Source organism: Chenopodium album, chromosome 9, assembly GCF_948465745.1.
Source record: "Chenopodium album chromosome 9, dcCheAlbu1.1, whole genome shotgun sequence".
In the NCBI taxonomy this organism is placed as follows: Eukaryota; Viridiplantae; Streptophyta; class Magnoliopsida; order Caryophyllales; family Amaranthaceae; genus Chenopodium; species Chenopodium album.
This window is the reverse complement of record NC_137842.1, coordinates 13,890,912-13,910,348: the sequence shown is the minus strand read 5'-3', so window position 1 is coordinate 13,910,348 and position 19,437 is coordinate 13,890,912. Positions and strand designations below refer to the sequence as shown.

The window sequence follows — 19,437 nt, the reverse complement described above, 5'->3', positions numbered from 1 at the left end:
AATATTGTGTAAAAACACAAATATCATATTCATTAAACATTAGCAATAAGCTCTTCCATTTTTCTATTCATTTTTTAAGCACAAAGAATATACTATACAAAGTAAAGAGTAGAAACATGGACCACTAGTCATTTACTATTTATTTTTGAATGTAAGCAGCATGAACATCAAATTTGAAGAGCTTCCACATTCATGTTCTGTCATTTTTTATAGCACATATTTTTTCACATGCAATTATTTTAGGAATCCTTACATGTGGGGTTATCTTATATACTATATTTTATACACCTTTTACAAAGGTACAAAATAGAACTTTTGCAGGAAAATCAAATTCCTAAGAACTACTATATATAACTGCTCTTATCTTAAACAAAGCTCTCTAAGCCAAATCAACTAACTAGTATAACAAGACGATTAACATACAAATTTTATGCAAATAGATACAATAGAAAAACTGAAAAGAATTTGAATCATTATGCATTTTTATAACAGTATTCTTCTTATAATATAGCAAAACAAACAAGGCAACCTCAATAAAACAGTAGATTATGAACAAAAATCATTCATTTTTATGAATTATATGTACCACATACATAGTTACAACAACAATTGAATGAAAAATCGAAACTGAAAGAAAAAAAAAATAATACCTCGCGCGACCTTCTCCAAAGTTAGGGTTTTAATCCTACAATTGCAGAATTCTCCAACAATTGAATGAAAAATCGAACTTCAGTGGTGGAATTGCGGTTGCTACCCTGCGCCGGAAGATGGAGTGCGAACGATGGAGTTTGATTGCAATGGAACGGTGGTGTAACAATGGAGTGAATTGAATGCAATTATGCAATTATGGAGTGCAGTCAAGGATGGAATTTGAGTGCATGTCGTGTCGGCATCCTTTAGGTGGAGGTGGACGGAGGTACGCCGGCAAGTGGAGAAGGAGGTAGCTTAGCGCGGTGTCAAGCTAAGGGAAGGAGTTTGATCGACATTACGTAGGTAGAGTAAGCTAAGGGAAAAGCAAAAATTTGGAGCAGAGAAAGTGAAATTATTTTAGGGATTTTGGCGGTTTAGAATTAGGAAAAGCAGAGACCGGTTATTACTTTCCACTGGTTTTTGCCAATTTTTAATTTGAAAAAAAAAAAAATCACCTAGAGACCGGTTTTGTAAAACAATTGGTCTCAAACTATTTTAATTAAAATGTAAGAATATTCTAAAATACCCCAAGAGACCGGTTATCTTTAAAAACTGGTCTTTTGAATTTGTTTTGAGACCGGTTTTTAATGGTAAATGGTCTCTTGGAACAAAGAGACCGCTTATGTAGTAAACAGGTCTATTATTTTTTGTCTCTTTGACCAATTTTGTAGTAGTGTCCTTATGTAGAGTATCGATTTTGAGGGGCTTTTTTTTCCCATATGTTACATGTTTGATGTTTCGATTGGCAATTAAGGGTTTCTATTTGTTTGATTTTGTTTTTAAATATGTAATTGATGATATATTTTAAATTTATGTTCCTTTTTTTCAAGGATTTTGGGGATTTCATGCCAAAGTATGTATCTTCTTTCCCTTCTAGTTCAGTCATTAATTGGTTCTGCCTTTTAAAATTTTGCATAAATCAATATATTGGTTTTTCTTTTAATATAGTTGTATGATTTTCATTTCTATGAATTTGCATTACTTGAAATTAATAGATGCTTGTAGCGTAACTAATATATAGGTAATTAGAAAGGTTAGTAAGGATAGTTTATAATTTTAGCCATTAACTAATATATAGTTTCTTGCTATGTGATCTATAGGGCTGGGGATACTCCAACAGACATCCGAGGATATCTTGGGACTTTCTGTTTTGCAGGTAAATGCAGTTTAGTTGCATTTGACTCTATGTTAACAAACATTATGATCATATTCTTAAGAAGAGCCCCTTGAGATAAATCAGAGGATAAAGACTATAGTTTAATGATCATTTGACTCCTAGAGTATGTGGCATTGGCAAGTTTGTCACAAATTACTCACAGATGAATCATCACACAGCAAATAAATAAATAAATAAATTTAATATCACATAAAAATATAATAATGTGTCATGGGTGTGTACGTGTGTTTCAGGACTGCTACCCAAAAAGATTAGGGAAGCTGTACATAGTGCACGCACCAAAAATCTTATATAATTTGGAGTTTTTTTGCCGAAAACGTTAAATTCTACTTCAGATCTAGAGGTAGGAAGTTGTTTTCTTTTTCTCTTCTTGAATTGATTTCTGGGTACCTAATTGTTTAATTCTTGAATTCGTTCCTTTAAATTCTATGTTGCTTTATTTTCTGGATTTTTTGACTTTTACCACAAAAAAAAAAATCAAAAAAATGTTTTTTACCACCAAAGCTTCTAAAACTTTTATTTTACCACCAAATAAAAAAATAAAAGTTGTTTTTTACCACCTGTCGTCAAAAACCTAACGGAATTTTCTAAATTCTTCGATTTTCGTGTCAAGCACAGGCTCTTTAGGGGTTTTGGGGGGCACTTTAGCCCTATGGGTCCAATTTGAGGTCAGAATTAACAAAAAATGATCGGAAATGCCTCGTTTTGCGTGTTTAAAAAAATCTCGATTTGCGTGAAAACACAAAACGAGGCATTTCCGATCATTTTTTGTCAATTTTGACCTCAAATTGGACCCATAGGGCCAAAGTGCCCCCCTAAACCTATGAAAAACATCTTTTGCGCACAAAATTCGAAGGAATTTTTTTTAAACCGTTAGATTTAACGGTTTTCTTGACGTTTGGTGGTAAAAAACAATTTTTCGAAATTTTTTTGGTGGTAAAATCAAAGTTTTAGAAGTTTTGGTGGTAAAAAACATTTTTTTGATTTTTTTTGGTGGTAAAAGTCAAAATTTTCTTATTTTTTCTATCTGCAATCTATATTTGATTCATTTTGGGCTTCTAATGTTTCAACTATCCTTTGTCTCTTAATTCGAGTAAGGCATGCAATATGTGTTGAATTTAGTTAATATTTTTAAATTAAAACTTACCAACTTGCCAAATATACTAGTAAGAGCCTAGCAGAAGTAACTCCAAGCAGATTTGTAAATATATGAGATTCATTGTATTTTTTGTATGCTCAACTCAAATTTATTCATGCTCCATTGTATTTTTTGTATGCTCAACTCAAATTTATTCATGCTCCACTGTATGACTATGATGTCTAGTTACTACTATGATGTTGCTTGCCGTTTGTTAACCTGTCGCGGCTTTTTACAGGCTGTGAGTTACTCTTTATGTTCTGTTAATTCTGCTTATTATGAGTACCTAATCTACCTATGTCCATATTTATGTGCTCATTTGACTGTTTAAGGTGTTGTAACCTCTAAGAGATTAACTCATATCAAACGCCTGGCTCGATCAGTAAAGATTACTGTGAAGTAGAATGAACTAGGCACAGGGGATGAACAGATTCTTATTACTAAGGTCTAAGGATAGGAGCTGAAGACTAGTTATGCAGGAGTGTTGTAAATGTAGCGTGAGTTGATTCACAGTGTATCACACAATTTTGGCAATGTAAAGCACAACTGTTTTGTAATTTAGTACTGAATGTTACTTAAACTCTTTGTCTCACTTATATTGCACGCAGTGGCGGATCTTGAAATCTTTTCTTTCGGGGGCCAATAATATCTAGCATAAGTGTACGTCTAAAACAATAATAATAAGGAGTATAAGAATACTAAATATAATAAATATTACCAAACAATTAAAAAAAATGCAAGTGTCACAATCTAATTATTTCTAATACAAATGTCACAATCTATTTCTTCAGCACACTATTAAAGTAAGGCTCATCTTTCTTTTAATAATTTGAAATCATCAATTATTTATTTAGTACTAAATGACTTAGAAATCTTCCTTTCAATGGAAATAACTAAACTATCGGCCAAAAACTCATCCTCCATCTTGTTACGTAGTCTTGTTTTCATGATCTTCATTGCTGAAAATGCTCTTTCAGTGGTAGCTGTGGAGACAGGAAGGGTCAAAACTAGACGTATTAGTCTATCAAACAAAAAGTATACATTTGATTTTCCTGTTTGTGCCAAGTGTTAGCAAAATTCCTCCAAGGTAGAATGATGAGTCAAACTAGGCTCATTTTTTGCTTCACAAAAAAAGTGTTGCAATTGATACCTCAAATTGTACCTTTCTTGCTCCGTAAAATCCACAGGGTAAAACTTTTCTGAAATCAAGAAAACCTTCTCAAGATCAAAATTTTTAAATCCGTCTTTGGGCTCTAACAAAGATGATAAAGTTAAGAGCTCTAAAGCGTCATCATTAAATCTCCGATTTAACTCTTGTAATTGTTTGTCAATTGCACCTAAAAATATTTCAACTCGATAAAAATGATTCATTGTAACTCGATCTTGTTGATGACGAGCTCGACCCCTACGAGCTATATAAGGAGAATTCATATCAGGTATTAAAATATCATGTTGGTGACAAAACAATACCACCGACTCTAAAAACTTTCCCATCCATTTTCTCTCATTTCCTGAATTAGTGCATGATTTGTAGACACTAATTTCACACCACTGACAATATCTTGGGACTTTTGTTGTAAGGCTTGACATATAACATTAGCAATTCCCAAAATTTCTTCCATTAAACGGGCAATGAACACAAAATCAAAGGAAATCATTAGATCTAAAGCAGCATCAACATCCCCACGTTGAGAAGAATTACAAGACTTATCATTCGAGATGTGTTCAAGTACTAACACTGTTGCATCAAACATTTTCATCAAGCTACGAATAGAGTAAATATGTGAACCCCAACGTGTATCTCCAGCTCTTTTTAAATTAAAGTACTCGTCTGATTAGCTCCTCTACCACTGTCTATTTCACCAATATATAATAGCCTTTTTATTTCATCAGATTTGATGGATTGCAATTGGTCAACACGTTTAGGAGATGAAACAATGACATTGATAATGAAAGTCAAATTTGAAAAAAACTGATGTATTACTCTAACATCTCTAGATGCGGCAAGCAATGCTAATTGTAAACGATGAGAAAAACAATGGATATAATAAGCATAGGGACAATCAGAAAGAAATAATGCTTGCAAACCATTCCACTCACCTCTCATGTTACTAGCACCATCATATCCTTGCCCTCGAATATTTTCAACAGATAAATTATGTCGAGCAAGAACTGAACACAATTCTCTTTTAAGTGTTGCTGCCGTGGTATCGGAAACTCGTATAAGGTCAAAAAATCGCTCCCTAATTGTTCCATATTTGTCAACAAACCTTAAAACAAGACCCATTTGCTCTCTTTTAGATTCATCTCGAGCCTCATCAACAATAATACAAAATTTAGAGTTACCAATTTCTTCTCTAATATAGTTGCGAACCTTATTTGAAATAATATGGAGAATCTCTTTTTGAATCGAGGGAGCAGTATATTTGGCATTATAAGGAGCTTGTCGTATAGCTTTGGAAACATCTTTATTTTATGCAGCCAACACCTTTTTGAATTCAAGATAGTTTCCTTGATTCTCAAAATTATTTGTTTCATTGTGACCTCTTAAAGGACAAGATTGTGTAGTCAACAAGTGGAGGACATCGATAGAGGCCTTTAAACGCAATCGATTTTGCTTGATTTGCATTTCACTTTGTTTGTAAAAAACATTACGAATCTTTGCTTTTTGCTTAGGAAGAGTCCTGTATAATTGAACCGCATTTTGATGAGTTGTACATGGACCTTCTCCAATATGAGCAAGGAACCCACAATGTTTCCCGTCATTGACTTTTTTCCAATTTTTGAATCCGGTCAAAGTAAACGATTTTACCCGAGAATTTGGTGTTTCAGTAAACAGATAACAAGGTAGACAAAATGCAGCATCTTTAGAAGGTGAATATTCCAACCAATCTGGGAACTTAGCAAACCAAGTAGATTGAAATCGGCGACGATGCTTTGTAGGCCCTGAAAATGGATATTCTGCCAATTGAGGTTGATAAGGCCCCAATTTAATATAAGCACGTCTGATTTCATTTCGTTTTCCAATTGGATAAGCCCATATTGGAGGACGTAACCCTGGATCACGTTCTAAAGAATTAATATCCACATTGTCAATATCAATAATCGATGGACCTTCTTCATGATTATGTGTTCGGGTAGGGGTATCTTCATTAACTGGATTATTTTCGTCGGGTGTTGTGTCATTTTCTAGCTCTTTTCGTTTGAAAAAGGAGGTAATAGATTTTTGTTTGTTCATATTTGTTTACCTGAAATTAATTATATGTTAAATTTATTTTAGAAATGTCAACAATTACGTTTTAATTAATTATTTAATTCTAACAAGTAGCAACCAATAAAAGAAAATAAAATGAAAGAAAACAAGAAACTAACTTTAAGCAATCAAGCATACATTCATAAGCGACTAATTTGTTAATCATCAATGCATTACAATTCACAAATCACAAGTATAAATCAAAAGTTAAAAATAACTTATCAATCGATAAATATTAATAGAGATATAAAGAACAACGTACCGAAGGCAAAACGTGCTCTATACTTTGAACTAAGTAATTAATTAACTTTGATAACTTCTTGTCACCTAAAATTATCAATTTGTTTATTAATGCTCAAATTAATCATTAGTACATAGTATAATAACATAAAAAAAAAATTGCAAAAAGTAAAAAAATAATTGAAAACAAAAACTTAAAAACAAAAAATTGATAAAGTTGTCGAGTATATACCTGATATAGTGATATTGTAAATTTGTAATTTGTTCTTGGAAGTTGTAATTGAATTGGAACGAGAAAGTGAATTGTTTAATGGAATATGTACTCTGTAATACGGAGGAGTAAAGGGAGGGGAAAGACCAAGGGTTTATAGGTTTGTCAATTGTTAGAGTGCTTTTTTAGGGAATTGGGAATTGGGAAGGAATCTTTCCTTTTCTTTGATTTATTGCCGCCAAGAAGATAGAAAGCATCAGTTTTGTTTTTTTTTTTTTCTTTTTTTTTAAATGGGCTTTAAAAAATTTTCTTCATAAGTTATCAAGGGCCAGGCCCCGTTTCGCCCCTATTAAGGCCCACCATTGATTGCACGCGTTGCACCAACAATAGTCCATAGCTCATCATGGGGTGTGTTATGTGTATGGACACTTATACTCTATACGGAACATTTTGAACTATATATAAGAAATCTGATGTACAATGCACGCCAAAGAACTTGTGCCAGCTGTAGACACCTAAAAATGTCTCCCCAAAACCAAACCCGATGATGAACAACCTTTCACCGCCATTATTGGTCAGGTTGAGTATTTAATCTTGGAGTGCTTGAATCCATATTTCCATTTCATAAACCAACCCAATTCCTAGCCCATTTCCCCAAACCGTAACTTATTTTCCTCTTTTCATGCCTTTAAACCCAAAATAATTCATTTCGTGTCCTTTAAAATCATTCCATTCGTATCCTTTTTATAAAAACGTTTAATCTAGTTTATTTTGGTCCATAATATGGGTCCAATGATTGAATATTTGGATGGAGCTTGAAAAGAGATTTCCAATGATATATTATAAGCCCAAATCCGAGTTATAACGAATAAGATATGACCAAAATATTAAGCTGAGCCCAAACCGAACCTAAGCCCACCTTACCTACGACCCAATGATCACGTGGAGGGTCCAAATGATTTAATCCAAATCATAAACCAATTAGGATTAATTAGAAACTTCTATAAGTTTCTAAAAGATCCTAATTATCCTTTTTGAAAAGATAAGATTAAAGAGTTTGAAATTGAATAAAACTCCTTTTTTTTAAAGTCCTAATTTTATTCGAATTGAAAGACATTCAACGATAGACAGATATTTTTTTCGTGCATCATATTTTTTATCCAAATTTTATATGGTTGGATAGACGTTGAAATTATCTTTCCAATGATATATTATAATATCAAGTTCGAGCTATAACGAAAAAGATATGAATTAAATAAAAAACTCTATCCAAAACTGACACCGTTCCACTATTTCGGCCATATCTTTACTTCTACAAAATATTTTAATCTGATTTTAATTGGTTTAGAAAGTAGACTTTAAGATCTTTCCAACGATATCTTATTCATCTTATTCCAATTTCTGGATCAAAAGATATGATAAAAACAAAAACCACAAAAAATGCAGTATATCGAGTTTTATTCCGATTTAATTCGGATCTTATCTTAATTCTTCGACCCTTCTTTTTTTCTCTATAAATAGAGGTCATATCACCCCTTCATCAATCATCAACAAGCTTGATCATCAAATAATTCTCTTCTCCCTCTTTATTCTAAACACTAGCCTCCCTATTCTTTCATTCCTTCCCCTAATCACTCCAAGGAGTCCATACTTAACCCGAGGTTCCGTCCTTAAACCAAGGCGTGAAAGGTATAATTGACTGAGGGTTTGGAACAAATCATCTCTACTTTTATTTAATTTATTTTTTTTTAATTTTATTTATATTTTTATTGAAGTTACTAACAGTTTATTCATGATGTAGCAATTTAAAGGAACGCGCGGAATGTGAGTAATTAATTAATTTAATTACTCTTATTTTATTTTAATATTGCTAGTATCATGATTAGGTTATTTTATATTTGATTTGACTCACATTATTATTGTTAAATTGCTTCCAATATTAATGTTTATTCTATTATTTTTTATTGATCACCATATTGCATGTTTAAAGGGAATATGTAATTGAAAATCACGCCTAATAAGATAAATTGGACAACCGGTTTAGGTTCCTTTTTAATCTTGTTAATTAATTCAAGTGATCACAAATCTTTTAGAATTATATGTTGCATTAATATTCAACCAATTTAGCATAATAATAGTTTGGAGCAAATTGAATTTTTGTTTGTATGCCTTTGAGATCGCAGGAATCATTTTTCACTATAAGAATCGAGTAGAGGCCAATACGGGCGAATGTGACTCCATGACTCACTTCGTACCATCATCCCCGATCCTCCTTTCGTGGTTCCGAACCATATGGAGTTAGTAATCTCATGGATTATGAATGGGGTGTAACCTTCACGGGTCAATCGTTGTTGCCTATCGTTGTCCCTTTATTCGTGGTTGCCTTAAATGATCCGTGAACGGTTTACAAGTTCCTTAAAAACTTGTTGGCGGCTCCCTAATTTCCTTGTCCCTAATCGTATATGTCAATTCTCACTTCCTATGAGTGCCAAGCATATTCACCACATGCTTTTAACGTAGGCGCACTTCGAGCAACGCCTACACCAGCTGATATTAAATGTTTCGTATGTGATCGATTATAGGCTTTATAGCATGAAAGTTGCAACAGATCGGTTTCCTTGAGCTATCATTAGTTTCAGTTCTTTCCTCAAATTCTCCTGCCTAAAGAAACCACAAATCTGTTTTACCAAATCCTTATCTTACAGTTTGCAAGAGGAACAATAAAGTGAAGTTTCATTCAAACATGCAAGTTTGCGAACCATAAGAAACTAAACTTTAATTATATGTTGCGACATCATCACTGATAAGGAGATAATTGTTGTAATTTCTTTCATTAATCCATGTTGTTATCGTCAATTAATACCCAAATACCAATAACTAAAACCAAATAATGTTTTGTTGTTATAATACAATACCATGTTGGTATGCTATCAATTTCATAATTTAACAATCACACTCATTATAAACGAATTTCTAAATAAGTTACAATTTTAATAATAGTACATGGCTAATGATGTCCATTGTGCAAACGTTTCAGGATGATGTCACAAAACTTGTGATATATAGAAACCAGAAGGAGGATTCCAATGAAATCACGGAGTCGATTCTAGTAGATTTGGATCCACATTCACGCTCAATGAACAAACCTGTAACATAAAATGAAACACGACGTGTTATAAAATGAAAATAATACAAATCATAATTATCCATCCATATAATATTTGCATTTTCACCTGAATCTATGCTCCCTCTATTTTAAAATAAATGTCCCAATCAAATTAAGCACATATATGACAACACAAAACTTAGATAAAAAAAATATCTTTGATAATAGATAAATATAAATTGAAGAAAATTGATATCTAGAAACTATATATTAAGACAGTTCTAACAAATACTTATATATTGAGTAATTATATATTTTTTTCCTTATATATATAAATCACTAACACTGGTCAATGTAAATTTTATGAATAGCGCAAAGAAAGTCAAATGGGATATTTATTTTGAAACAAAGAAGTTATAATTTCTTACACCATCATATTATAATTCATACTTTATACATTATATTGTCTCAATTAATTAAACTTAATACATTATACTTAAAGCTCAAAATAATATGTTGAATTACTTTGATTACATATTTATACCAACATATAACAAATGTATACCTTTTAATTCGTAAAACCAACTTCATACCAACAAACATCAATTGTAGATCAACACTAAGTACCAAGTCAATCGCAATTTAATTCACCACGCAATTTACCTTCACAGTTAGATCTCCACAAATGAAGAATATAAATGTTCAATTCATCAATTCCCAACATAAACACATGCTTGTACATAAGTTTGGTTCATAAGACAGGAAAACACTACTTCGAAATTTCTTATATTTCTAATTATATTTTTCAATTACATCATAATTAAACACCAACAACATTTTTAACACCAATAGTAATTAACCATTATATTGTATTCTTATTTAGCACTAATTATTCCACAATTAAATAATTAAATATTTATAAAATTACACCTAACACCTTAAAGCTCAAAATCAATATGTTAAAATACTTCGATTACATATTTATACCAACATATAACGAATGTATACCTTTTAATTCGTAAAACCAACTTCATACCAACAAACATCAATTATAGACCAACAATAAGCATCAAGTCAATCACAGTTTATTCGTTACGCAATCTTACCTTTACCATTAGATCTCTACAAAAGAAGAATATAATTATTCAATTCATCGATTCCTAACACAAACACATGCTTGTACATAAGTTTTGGTTCATAAGACATGAATACACTACTTTGAAATTTCTTATATTTTTTTTTCAATTACATCATAATTAAACACCAAGAACAATTTTAACGATTAATAATTAACCAATTTATTGTATTCTTATTACCACTAATTATTCCATAATTAAATAATTAAATATTTATAAAATTACACCTAGCACCTTAAAGCTCAAAATCAATATGTTAAAACACTTTGATTACATGTTTATACCAACATACAACAAATGTATACTTTATAATTCGTAAAACCAACTTGATACCGGCAAACAACAATTGTTGACCAACACTGAGCATCAAGTCAATCGCAGGTTAATTCGTTACGCAATTTTATCTTCACAGCTAGATCTCCACAAAAGAAGAATATAATTGTTCAATTCATCAATGATCAACTCTGAGCATTAAGCCAATCGTAGTTTGATTCGTTATCCGTTTTTATCTTCACAATTAAATCTCCACAAAAGACAAATATAATTGTTCTCAACAAAAGAAGAATATAATTGTTATTCGCAGTTAGATCTCCACAAAAGAAGAATATAATTATAGTAAGTACATATACATAATTTCACCTCAACTACAAGTCTACAACATGTATTTCTTCCCTACCAACGATATCAATGACTACTTACAATTTTCATTATTATAGATCTACAATTTAGGATGTCATTTCCCTAAAAAATGAAGTTAAATATATACTATAACTTACAAGATGTAGTTGAAAGCTTAGTCCTTGCTCCTTGGATTGATGCTTCTCCTCTTCCATCTTTAACAAATTGATGAATAAATCGATCCCCCCGCTACCAAAAATATGGAAATTATTTGGCTATTTTTTCCTTCTTTTTTTTGGTGTTTCAATTGATAATGGAGAGCTAACTTTTTTTTTTCCTTTCTTTCTTTCTCTTGGATTCTTTCTCTCTCTTGGACTTTTTCTCTCTCTTAGAGTCACATGACCTTTTTTTCTTTTACAATTTTGTTTTTCTTTTATTTTTTTTAACATCTTTTCTAATTTATTTATTAGTCCTTGCTAGAGACATATTCGTCTCTAGTTGCTAGATGCTGAGACATTCCCGTATTACTCTCATTTTGAACTATTCATGACACTTTGATCGGAATATTATTAGACTATTTAATTGAGTTTATGTTCTGTCAATAGATGAGGTTAGCACTTTTAGTTCAGATGCTTATGTCGAGGTTGTTGAAACCGAATCAAGTCTATTTTAAATTTAAATTATGTTACATGTGTGATATGTTCAAACAAATCAAAAATTTAAATCGGAATTTTTAAAATCGGTTTCGAATCGGGCTAGTTTTTAACATTTTAGTTAAGTTATCGACTATTGTACTCCACAGGTGCACATGTGGCTTGATCGGAGTATAACCTTAAAATGATAACAAGCCTAATCGGAGTATTACTTTTAACATGTTAACATCGAACAAAAAGTGCAAATGATCCAAAATTTATGCATGATATCATTATACTTTTAAAAAATTGACATGATATCAATATACTTTAGTAAAATTGGCATGATATATATCATAAAGCTTTATCCCTATGTCCTTAAATGTTGAGGTATAAGATCTGATCATACTCCATTATACTTCCTCCCTTCTTTATTACTTGACCCACTTTGACTTTTACACTATTCACCACCCCTCATTTGACCGTCTTTTGTGAATAATATGTAAGGAAAAATATATTCATGTATGATCTTTGTGGATTTGTCTCAATAAGTACTATCATAATATATAACTTTTATAATTTTTACTTATGGAGAATTTAAGTTATTGATAATTAAAATTTTACATTGACAAGCGTGATAAAAGAAATAGATCAAGTAAAATAGAACAGAGGAAGTATAAGACTGGTAACCCGGAATTTCAAATGTGGAAAGTAGTATCTTAGAACTTTCTAATGTGTGCGCGAGAAAGTATTGCCCACTACCAGGTAGGGACTAGGAAAGTCCATACCATCGTTGAAATTTTTTTTTCGCTAAGTGTTGGAGAAAAGTTAATTCCTATTTTAATACTGTTATTTTATGTTCTAGCCTGTTAAAATAAAATTTAATACTGTTATATGTTTCTTTAATATTGTTTTCGAGGTGTTATTTTGATCTTTTCAGCAGTACTTATATATTAAAAGAATAAGTATTTGTGTTAAAAATTAAGTGTTATATTTAAATACAGTTATTATATAAGTAAAATCTGTTATTAAGAAAGACAATACAGTTATTCTAAATTAGAAACTGTTAAGCTGCGTGATTTGGTATCAGAGCCATAACGGTTAAAAGCTAAATTAAGTTATAAATAATTAAGTAAAACTGGAGAATACTAGGCCCTCTACAGAGTGTAAGAAACCTGATTTTAAGCATTATTGTCATATTCCTGAAAATACTAATAATTTTGGCCCAGTCCTTAATTATATAGTAGATCAAATTGGCGAATTAAGATCGGAAGTTGATAACATACATGCTCGTTGTATTAATATCGAAAATAAGATATCAATAACCACAACCGATATTAATAAAAAAGTAAGCGATCTAAATGAACAGGTTAAACAGGTTTAACTTGCTTTAACAAACGAAGTTAGGCATCAACTTGGAAAAGAAGTATCACCTAATAAAGATAAAATCGTCCCATATAAATATAAATATCCTTTTCAAAACCTAGATAAAAATAAAAAGTTTACTGTAACACTCCCTAAAAGACCGACTAGTAACCAAGAAAAGAATAAAGAAACCAAACATGAGCTCTCATCTTCAGGAGAAAACACTAAATGAATTACAGAGCCTATTCGACTAAGAAGAAGACCCTAATAAGCTTAACGAAATCATGAATTCAATTTCTAAAAAGGGGATTGCATCTGATAATGAAATAGAAGAAAATAATTATGCTACTTTAGAGGAAGATTTATATCAACAAATGGGATTAATGAAGTTAAATGATCTTGACTTTCTACCCATAGAAGTTGTTCAAAGAAAGATCGAAAACAAACTAGGAAAAAGAGCAATGGATTATAATGATGTTGGAGAAGAAATTATTAATGAAAACAATGTTATCCAAAGACCAAGGTACCAAGGAGAAGGAAGTTGCACACGACCAAGATACATACCAGGGAAGACTACCCGGTTTAGTGTCAAGGTTATGCCTACTCATATACCTAAACAAGAAGAAGTGACGCTTGAACCCATTAGTCAAACTGGTTATAAACTTAAATTAGACGGTGTAAGAGATAGACAAGATGTTTTAGATCAATGGAAGAAGAGTATGAGTAGTGTACTTAATTTAAATACTGAATGGACTTCAGAAAATTTTTTAAATTATATTGAACATAGTCTATACGGCTGTGTAGAAGATTGGGACGATGGAATAGATGAAGAAGTAAAGACTGCATTAAGAGCTAGTGAATCACCTACAAGAATGTTTAGGCAGTTATGTCAATATATTGAGTTAGAGTTCATTGTAACTAGAGCCGATCCTAATGAGAAACGAATGGAATATCAAAGAAAGTTAAGTAATTTATCCATCTGTAATATGAAATATGTTGATGATTATATTATGGAATTTGAAACATAGTATTATAAAATTGGTGAAAATGAAACAAATCTTGGAATGTTCTACGATAAATTACTCAGTCCTCTTAATGAAGAGATTAGTGAAAAATATCAAGAATGGAGAGATAAATTTTTAGCTAGGGATGCCCTAGGTAATAGAATTGCTTTCCTTAGAAAGTGGATTGAAAAGAAGTATAGAGAGGTTGCAGGAACTCAACAAATGAAGAGACAATTTCTCACTTGTTGGGATTTCCCAAATAACTATGGATGCGAAAGGAAAAACTATAATAAAAGAAAGAGCTATAAGAAAAACAAATTTGACCGATCAAGAGGAGAAACCTATAAGAAGAAGTATTATAAACATAAATATAGAAAGCCAAGTAGGTTTTTCAGAAAGGCAACATATTGTCCTGAGAAAAAGAAAACATGCAAGTGTTGGTCTTGTGGAGAACTAGGACATTATGCTAATGAATGTAAGAAAGTTAATCATAAACTAATGGAAGCCTTAGGAAGTTGGGATTACATAGAAATACCAGAAGACGAGGCTTTAGAATTGGCTTTAAATAACAATAAAGGAATAGTAGAGATCATAGAAGAGGAAAATGAGTATAATGAAGAACCTGAAGTTAATGATGAGTTTGAAGATGAAAATTATGAAGAAATAAATAACATGATGGAAGGAGAAGAATTAGAAAATTCAGAATCAGATGACAATGAGGAAGATAAAAGCAAAATGAAAATAGGTCAACTAAAAAAAGCTGAGTATTCATTTGAAGATAATGACCTAGATCAAGTAAACAAAGAAAGCTGGAATTTTCCCCAAATTACTAAAGATAAAATATTTAAAACTTCATTCTTTAAGACTAAAACTAAATATGTATGTGAAGAAATGGAAGGGAGTATAGTAATCGAAGATTGTGAACAAAAAGCAGCCGAAATTAATATCATAAACTGGAAAAGTATTAAAAAACATAAAGAAAAGGGAAATTATAGCTATATTTGTATTGGTGCAGTACAAGTATACATAACTCCTTTGCAAGATTTTGGCAAGGATGTTAAATGCTTGAGTTTTATTTGTGATATTAGACATAAAGAATTTTATGATAAAATAATTAGTGGTATCACATGTAACTTAAGTCAAGGAACGGTAAGCTATATATGTGAACCTAGATATTATGTGAGCTTAGAGGATTCCTTTGCGTCAAAGTTCTTAGCTATCAAGCTATTAACAGAAGGAGTGAAAATGCATAAAGGAACACGACCCATACAATTAAGATGGAAGGTGGTTTATAAGTTGGTAAACACTATAGACTCATCTTTTAAGAAACAAATAGTCGATGCTAAAAAATATGAGCAAGGAGGAGGTCCTAAGAAGAAAATTACACCTATAAAGGTAAATCCTAATGAAATTGAAATTGAAAAAACTTGGGAAGAATTCTTTATGAACCCTGCAGTTAGTAATAGATCAAGTAAGATGTTAATTGATGAATCAGGACTACTTCATATTGGAATGAATTCAAAGCCAAAAATTACAGAGAAATATGAGTTTTAGAACACCAAGTCTAAGTAGACAAAATTCAACAATAATAAAAATGAAAAAACAAGGTGATGAAAAGCCAGAAGAGGATGAAGAAGAAATATTAGTTCTACTAAAGAAACTAAATAAAAAATATGAAAGCAAAAAAGCCTTAAAACAACCGGCAAGGCATAGCATTGATATGGGATCATGTTCTAATTTCGAGTTAAATGAAGATCCAAATAATCCTATTGATAAAAGGAAGGTAATTGGATATAAAACCAAAACTGTAAGTGAACCAGTATATGAGGATGAAGTTAATATGCAAATGGAAGCTTGTAATGAAATATCCAGTACTAATCCTAATAGCATTTATATTCCAATTGATATATGCATTGAGGATTACAATAAATATAGATTATGTGCATATATTGATAGTGGTTGTTCTACATGTTTTGGAAAGAAATCATTATTTCCAGAATTCTTGTGGAAAAATGCCAAAAATCCTATGCAAGTTAGAATTGCTAATAATAGTGTCATGATGCATACAGAGATAATTGAAGATTTAAAAATAGAAATTGGAGGAGTTCAATGTGTTATTCCCATTTTATGGGTAACTAATCAACCTAGTCATGATATGATAATAGGAAATAATTTTCAAAGATTATACTCCCCATGCACTCAAACTATTGATCAAATAATCTTTACTATTAATGGTCATTCGGTTCCCATACAGAAAATAACAAAGGCATATACTCACCAGACAATGGAATTTACCCGCAGCCAGCGTGGTGATAGGGTTACTCCTACACAACGAGAGGTTGCACTTAGAATTTCTGAGTGTGATTCATCATTAATATATCAGATAAATAAGCAACAAGAAAAACAATGCGAAAAATTATATTCAACAAATCCTTTAGAACATTGGGAAAAGGATAATGCATTTGCTAAGATAACTCTAACAAATCCAAATAAGATTATTAGAGTGAGACAAATGGTTTATACCTACCAAGATATTCAGGAGTTTGATGAACAAATAAAAGAATTGCTTAATAAAAAGCTAATTAGGAATAGCAAAAGTCCTCATAATAGTCCAACATTCATTGTAAGAAATCATGCAGAAGAAAAAAGAGGTAAAGCTAGAATGGTTATTAATTATAAACAACTAAATGATAATACTGTTTTTGATGGCTATTATATTCCTAATAAAACTGTGTTATTTAATAGAATACAAGGAGCCACATGGTTTTCTAAAATGGATTGTAAGAGTGGCTACTGGCAAATTAAAATGGAAGAAGAAAGCATTCCTTTAACTGCATTTAGTGCCCCTCAAGGGCATTATGAATGGCTAGTAATGCCTTTTGGATTAAAAAATGCTCCACAAATATTTCAGAGAAGAATGGATAGTATTTTTAGAGAACTTAATCATTGTTGTTTGGTCTATATAGATGATATTCTAATATTCTCAAAAGATTTAGAACAACATAAGAATGATCTTAAAGCAGTAACTCAAAAATGTGCAGAGCATGGTATAATCCTTGGAAAGGATAAATGTGTTTATGCTAAACAAGAAATTGAGTTTCTTGGATTAGAAATTAAAGCAGGACAAATAATATTGCAAAAACATATTTTAGAAAAGATTGAAAAATTTCCTGATAAAATTGAAGATAGAAAGCAACTAGAAAGGTTTCTAGGATGTTTAACCTATGCTTATGATTTTATAGAAAATCTTGCTTTATTAAGGAAGCCATTACAGAAAAAACTCAAGAAAGAAATAACTTGGAACTGGAAGGAAAGTGATTCCAAAATTGTTCAAGATTTAAAAGCTATGTGTAAAGACCTTCCTGTACTAACACTACCTAGTGAAGATGATTTAATCCTTGAAACAGATGCTAGTAGTGAGCACTGAAGTGCTGTGTTAAAAATAAAAGAAGGAGAAAGACTTTGCAGATATAGCAGTGGAAGTTTTAACAAAGCTGAGTTAAACTATCCTACAATGCAAAAGGAAATCCTTGCAGTTATTAGAGGGATCGAGAAGTTTTTAACCTTCTTAGCCCCTAAACAGTTCTTAATAAGAACAGATTGCAAAGGCATACTCGGTTTTGTTAAAAAGAATTTGTCTAATATGCAAGCGCAAGGGAGACTCCTGCGTTGGAAATTATGGCTTAACCAATTCTCTTTTACTGTTGAACATATACAGGGAACAAAGAATTCTTTGGCAGACAGCTTGACCAGAGAATTAGCTAATGTCGTCCAAGAAGCTCAAGACTACACAAAAACCTCCTGCATACCAACTTCAAAAGATGGATGTAGAGAGGAAAACTCTAATTGATGAGACCGAGAAAGCAATGGAGCGGGTTTCACCCTCCAGTTGGGCCTTAATGCAAGGCTTGATCATATCAGCAAAACAACGTTCGCGAGATGGTTTAATTAAGGGTTGCCATTGGGCAGTCCAAAGGATTTTGATGTTCGAGATAACAATTATGTTATTTCAGCTCATTCCTGATGTACGAGATACAATATTAAACAAAATAAGAGATAATGATTTTAGGACATGGTACGAGTTGGTGGCTACAAGGTCCAGTAAATTCTTTGATCTTCGAGATCTATGGGGAGAAAGAGTAGAGTTTCCCAAAAACTCTAAAGTTGCATCATTGCGAATCTACCCATATCCTCTTAATAAAAATGCTCCATTCATTAGTATACATTACAAGGCTTGGGATTATGGAATGGTACATGATTTTTATGAATTCCCTACTCCTAATGACTCTTTCTTTCCAAGACTTACAAAGTTCCAGCAGTACGCATTCAACAAGGTTCGAAAATATTGTGAAGACAAAAAAGACGAATTTCGGTTAAGCGTAAAGGTACAATGTGCTAATATCGAAGTTAAAGAAGGAAAAGTTAGTCCCCCACATTACTTAATAGTATTTGGGGGAGTGAGGTATTGCAAAGATCCCATACTAATTCGTCAGAAGACAGTTAGAAATCCAACTGAAGCAAGAGCATTGGGATTTTTCTACATTTCACAATATCTTAATGATTTTATAAAAAGGAAAGAAATTTCTCTTGTCATATTTCGTGTTGGTAACACAACAATTGTGGCACCTAACGAGATGAAAGAATATTTAGTAGATGGCATAAACAATACCGAGTCAATCTACAAATATTTAGAAGATATCGAAAGAGGAAAGTTTCTGTCATTTGAAGGCTATGAGTATCTGTTTGAAGCATTCATGAGTTGGGATGAAGAGTATGCAGCCAAATGTGTCGCAGACTTTTGCAGAGAGAATTCTATTTACGAAGACAGTAAAGATAGTGAGGGAGGCCTACAAGAAATGATGATGGA

The 19,437-nt window shown here is 31.6% G+C and overlaps 2 protein-coding genes and 1 long non-coding RNA gene across 3 annotated transcripts; all 3 read right to left on the bottom strand.

The window, feature by feature from the left end:
• Positions 1 to 3,851: 3,851 nt before the first annotated feature.
• Positions 3,852 to 5,292, bottom strand: LOC145557466 (uncharacterized). Its single transcript, XM_081618647.1, has 5 exons — positions 5,106 to 5,292; positions 4,833 to 5,018; positions 4,492 to 4,743; positions 4,168 to 4,342; positions 3,852 to 4,026 (listed from the first exon to the last, which is right to left on the bottom strand). Exons 1-5 carry the CDS (start codon positions 5,290 to 5,292, stop codon positions 3,852 to 3,854), a joined length of 975 nt encoding a protein of 324 aa, XP_081474773.1.
• A 186-nt stretch (positions 5,293 to 5,478) lies between these two features.
• LOC145557465 (uncharacterized) lies at positions 5,479 to 6,243 on the bottom strand. Its single transcript, XM_081618646.1, has one exon. The coding sequence runs from the start codon at positions 6,241 to 6,243 to the stop codon at positions 5,479 to 5,481; it is 765 nt and encodes a 254-aa protein (XP_081474772.1).
• Positions 6,244 to 9,587: 3,344 nt separating this feature from the next.
• On the bottom strand, positions 9,588 to 11,865 carry LOC145559583 (uncharacterized). Its single transcript, XR_014092778.1, has 2 exons — positions 11,728 to 11,865; positions 9,588 to 9,855 (listed from the first exon to the last, which is right to left on the bottom strand). It is a non-coding gene; the product is annotated as an uncharacterized LOC145559583 (long non-coding RNA).
• Between the last annotated feature and the right edge of the window lie 7,572 nt (positions 11,866 to 19,437).

What these genes read in the sequence shown, in the direction of transcription:
- LOC145557466 (XM_081618647.1), bottom strand. Translation starts at nt 5,292, where the DNA reads ATGGGTCTTGTTTTAAGGTTTGTTGACAAATATGGAACAATTAGGGAG. An exon ending in TAGAGGAGCTAATCAGACGA is followed by an intron (nt 4,744 to 4,832) that starts GTACTTTAATTT and finishes TTGATGCAACAG; the next exon opens with TGTTAGTACTTGAACACATC. An exon ending in GATTTTACGGAGCAAGAAAG is followed by an intron (nt 4,027 to 4,167) that starts GTACAATTTGAG and finishes TTTGTTTGATAG; the next exon opens with ACTAATACGTCTAGTTTTGA.
- LOC145557465 (XM_081618646.1), bottom strand. Translation starts at nt 6,243, where the DNA reads ATGAACAAACAAAAATCTATTACCTCCTTTTTCAAACGAAAAGAGCTA.